The sequence below is a fragment of the Kickxella alabastrina genome, assembly GCF_025024165.1.
Source record: "Kickxella alabastrina strain RSA 675 chromosome Unknown BX661scaffold_24, whole genome shotgun sequence".
In the NCBI taxonomy this organism is placed as follows: Eukaryota; Fungi; Kickxellomycota; class Kickxellomycetes; order Kickxellales; family Kickxellaceae; genus Kickxella; species Kickxella alabastrina.
Genome location: NW_026251495.1, coordinates 1267 through 6443, shown reverse-complemented (window position 1 = coordinate 6443; position 5177 = coordinate 1267). Strand labels below are relative to the sequence as shown.

General features: G+C 45.3%; 2 protein-coding genes across 2 annotated transcripts; one reads left to right on the top strand and one right to left on the bottom strand.

Moving 5' to 3' along the window:
- Positions 1-2155: 2155 nt before the first annotated feature.
- Positions 2156-2440, top strand: BX661DRAFT_187026 (uncharacterized protein; the record flags this gene model as incomplete). The annotated part of the gene is made up of 1 exon (XM_051537132.1): positions 2156-2440. A coding segment is annotated over one exon (279 nt), but the record flags the coding sequence as incomplete, so codon positions are not given.
- Positions 2441-3218: 778 nt separating this feature from the next.
- On the bottom strand, positions 3219-4013 carry BX661DRAFT_187003 (uncharacterized protein; the record flags this gene model as incomplete). The annotated part of the gene is made up of 1 exon (XM_051537131.1): positions 3219-4013. A coding segment is annotated over exon 1 (332 nt), but the record flags the coding sequence as incomplete, so codon positions are not given.
- Positions 4014-5177: the final 1164 nt, after the last annotated feature.

The following is a 5177-nucleotide window of genomic DNA, read 5'->3' as shown; positions in this document are numbered from 1 at the left end:
TATTTCAGCCAACCAAATGCGAGCACTAAAATAAGCTCGGAAGCTTGTTTATAATAAAATAATTTCTTGTTCAAATTTTTTTGCGCAATCAATCGCAACAATTTTTCACCTTTGCAACTTTCCACTTTTGCTTCTACTTTTGAAATTTGCTTTTTTTTCTCAATTCGCACCATTTTGTTCAAATTGTTTTTTCTTCACTTTTTATTACTTTTACCATACCTTAGTGCTTATCACACACACACACACACACACACACACACACACACACACACACTCTCTCTCTCTCTCTCTCTCTCTCTCTCTCTCTCTCTCTCTCCCTTCCTCCCCCCTCTCTTTCTATTTCCCTTTCCCTTTCTCTCAATGATGTCTGAGCTAGCTCCTCCGAATAAGACCCCGCCGAATCAAATAGGCGTAAGTACTTCAATATAAACGGATCGTTATGATATTGATGAATTATTTGTTGTTGTTTATTTTGTTTGCATATAATACTAATTCAGTCACTAATTTAAAACATTTTGTTTTATTTTTTATTAGAACAGCAAGACAGGCGGTACTTTCCAAACGCCCCAGAAAATTCAAAAAAAGGAGGAACTGCCACCCGGGGAATCAGAGCCCCCCGAAGTACGCGATAAGCGCCGTCAGCGGCTGCTGAAATGCCTTGGCGATAACATTAAGAAAGTCGATCTGTTCGATAAGTTTGTCAAATCGTTGGGTGTGGAAGAGCAGTATAATCAGTTCATCAAGGATTGGCCTGATCTTTTCCTCGACATAGCCAGGGGGTCGCCAGTGGCTGATAGCAAGGGCATCGTAGCCAATACAAATCGCCCGATTGAGGAGCTCGGCGATTTCCCCATTGCTGACGTGTTCAAAAGCAACTCGGGGAAATTTATCGGGTTGGCTAAGGAAGCTCGCTTGGTCAAATATTTTATCCTCCTCTTCGACGCAATGGTCAATGCGGTTGATGTCGCAAATGGGGTTATTCCGACAGGCGGAACTCCAATCCCAGACTGCAGGCTTAATCTGAGTGACCATCAGAATAGGGTTATACCAAAGACTCCGCACAAGCCAGACATCGCGTTTTACCACAGAGACTACGCAGAGGAGAACGCTCATTCCATCCATGCTATACTCGAAGCTAAGATGGATCCAGATTTTGGTGGACCTATAGAGGATACTCGCGGCCAGCTCGCAGATTACGGCCATTTGCTTAATGATCAGCAGGCAACCCGCACATTTGCGCCTGTCTTCTACCTCCATGGGCACCTCCTGACGCTTCACGCATATTATCATGACAAACTGTATGTCGTTGAGCTTGGGCGGCTATGCTTTGATACTGATCGTTGGACGCCTAAACTAGCAAAAGAAATTCAGACATGCCTCATGCGGTTCTGGTTCCTACTGACCCTTGAGTCAACCATTTTCGGACATTTCTGCGATGTCTCGAAGAAACCTAACTCTTTCATTTTTTCGCACAAGGGCAAAGCCGATAACAATGACAATGACAATGACAAAGGCAAGGGCAATGCCAAGGGAAAGGACAAGAGCAGTTTGAAGATCGAAGTCTTATACTCGGTATCCATGGGTGATGAGGATGACGAGGATGACGAGGATGTCATGGATGGTGAGGATGTTGAGGATGCCAAGGATGATGCTGCTCTATTTTGTATCAGGGAGACAATAGCGCGTTATTCATACATGATTGGGCGCCATGTCCATTTACTCAAGGGTACTTGCAAAGGTCGTGATGCTGTGCTGAAGCTTTCCTGGACCCCAGTCAATCGTTTGCCCGAGGGTGCCGCATACGCCATCCTCAACAAGAGACCAGTCGAGGGTATTCCTGAGATCTTTTCGAAGGGCCTGCTCATCAGCAACCTCAATGGATACCGGCTGGAGTTTGTGCTCATGGAGTACTGTGGCCAGCCAATAGCTGAGTATCTGAAAGTCAAGACTGACAATCAGAAAGCCGAGCTGGTTCCTGGCTTTGTCGAGCAGCTGACTCTGTGTCTTGCCCAGGCAAATGACACCGGTGTCCTGCACAGGGACATCTCGGCAGGGAATGTGTGCGTCAAAAACGACAAGGTGTATGTCATTGACTGGGGCTGTGCCAAGGTCATTGGCTGGGGCACTGCTGAGGATGCTGCCAGGGACACTGGGCCAACCCAACTCAAACACATTGATGTTGCCGAGCAGTGGGGGTTCAATGCAACAACAGTGGGACAGGTGGAGGTGGCCAAGGACCCATTTACAGGGACGCCGCTTTTCATGGGAATTCCCATGCTCAGCAGCAGCCCCATCCGGGGAATCCTTGACGACATGGAGAGTGTTTTCTATGTCGTTATGGATGCAGTGCGTCCAGCTGGTACTAATAGGGATGACGTTCAGGGCTTCAAATTCCTGGACTCTCCATCCCTCGCCATCACAAGGTGGGGTTTGATCCAAGGATGGTTGGAAAGGTATCTGGAATTGTTGGGATAGGAATCCAGGAAGATATCAGGCCTATTCACTCAATGCGCCGGTTCTTATTTGAACCGGGAAACCAGTATAAGCCACCAGCTCTGGTGGACAGTACATTTTAACGACAGGCTAACTGGGATGCTGCTCCCAGGTTATGCATCCCCAAGGCGTTGAGCTCCTCAAAGAGGATAGTGGCCAGTTTAAGCGACCAGCTGAGGACGAGATCAACGCTGGGTCATTCAAGAAGCTAGCACTTTAGGTTTTTTGTTTTTAATAAATCTTTTTACGACCCAAAAATTAACTGCAAAAGATAAAATTATACATTCTATTCATTTTTTCTTCACGTTTAATAAAGATTAAAACTCTTGTCTGTCCCTCTTTTATTTACAGATTCACCAACCCACCGATCACCTTTCGCCGATCACTTTAGCTGTAAACAACATACTTTTAAACTCGCACATTGGCCAATTTTACTTGAACATGGTTGATTTCATCCATAATTTTCGATTTTTGCTATTTTGCCAAATGATTTCAATTTAACGTTATTCTTTCTTTCTTTATTTTTCCTTTCCTTTCCTTTCCAATTCACATTTCGTAATTAACAAATTACTGTTCTTTTTTACACCCTTTCAATATTCTTTTGCTAGCATAGACGATAGCTGGTACCACCTTGCAATTGGCGTCGGAGCAGCACTCGGCACATACCGGGTACTTTCGCATCTTTTAGACCAATCACAGTATGAGTTAGATTTCTGCTGCACACAGCCAAAGACAGCAACAGCGACACGCCTGATATTCCAGGACCAATAATCCCAAAAGGGAGTGCGGACAATGAGGCAGAATTGGACATTCAGATGCCCGAAATGGTTAATTCCTTGGATAATTGGCGCTGAATTCAGAAAACTTTAAGCTGCTGGATACTGTGTCTGAGCTGCTGCTCGATACGGCTATGCGGTGAGAGGTGCTGCAGCTGATAGTTGTGCAGGATCAGGGCAATTCAGCAGCAGAGGGGGGACTGGTTGAGGACAGTTGTGTTGCTGCATGTGCTGCTAATGACACTGCAGTGGGATGGCAGGGTAGTTTGGGCTGACGGCACATGCAGCAGGAAGCTGGCGGCAGGCTGCTTGAGGTGCTCAGCAAAACACTTATGCAGTCAGCCAACAGCTCGGCTTGAGGCAGCAGCAAGCAGAGGCAGCAGTCAGACTCTGTGATTGTGTTGGTATGTGCAGCCATGGTAAAGCAGTTTGCGCTGCGTACCGAGTACCACCGGCGGATAATCGACCTGGTATTTCTGTCTGCATTGCTCAGTGTCGCACGCCAGTCAGTGTCTGAGCTTGAGCTTTTGCGCATGCCGGTGGAGAGTCTCGTGTGGCTGTGTACTTTTCTCACAGCATATCGGCTGGCAGCAGCAGAAGAAAATGCAATGGAGATGGCAAATCCACAGATGGTGCAGCTGCTGGAGCTGGGCGCTGTCGATGTCATCCCCGCGTGTATCTGCAAGGATGACCAGGGCATGTCCCCATGGGGCATTGGGTTTCTGCATGAGTTTGTGTCGCGAAGCCTTGGCAAGGCACAGCTGACAGCAAGTCCTGGGTTGGTGCATTGGCCGTGTTGCAGGCTGGTGCCAAGCAAGTATGCATACACCGACCAGCTGATTCTGCACTCGCTCTGGTGTCTGTGCACATTGCAGGATGCAACTGTGGCACTGGCTGTGCTGGCGAAGGTCATACAGCTAGAGAACTTGTGGCATGTATTGGCGATTTTTGTCTCTGGCACCAGCGCCTAGGCGCACTATTGGAGTATGGTGCTGGTAAGCCATGTGTGTTAAACAACTGATTAGTGTCTTGAATAGAATATATATATCTTAACTAAGAAAAGATAGCTGAACTAATGACTATTGTTGTAATAAGAATAGTTTATCTGTAATATATTTATGATTTAAAATCCACCAAAAGGGAGCTTCAAGAGCTCCGTTTATCTATTCAAAGCTATCAACAGATTAAATAGAAATCGTGATTGTAAATAATCACAATTTCAAATAATCGCAATCTCACAACTGCAATTGTCACATGACATTGTAATAATTGATGTCACAAACTCAGTAGAGTGCCAATATTAGGCAGCGGCCATGAATAATCCCTAATTGCTGTGTTCATCTGCCGCATGCCAACAAGTAATCTGTAGCCCCCGAGTTTTTAATGACAAATGCAGACGACACAGAGTGTTATGTTATAAATATATATATTGAACTAAAATGAACTAAAAGAAAGCTAAAGGATGAACAGCCTCCACTGTTCATATCCATTGGTATTTATGCGTGTGTATTAATTCCCATATATCCAAGGAATTAACTAGCGATTGATTCATTAATCAATCGCTGGAGACAAGCCGCAATTTCTTGTATCACATACAAGGTAAAAACAAGCCAAGGCCGCACAAACAGCAAGATAAGCGTTGGATAAGACATTAAACAATGAATAATAATTTGGATGACCGTTATTAAGCCTGAATGGGGTCAATAGGTGAAATGCTCTGGAACATGCAACAAAACCAATGATAGCGGCTACCTTGTCCACAAAGGCCCACTAATCAGACGACAATAGGGTATTACAGGGAAAGTCAACCCCAACGCTGTAAAACTAGTTTCTAACAATATACTCAGTTTAACTCAAAGTCTGGAAAAAAGAAACCTCGACAGGCTGTGCAATTTGCCGACCCACAGT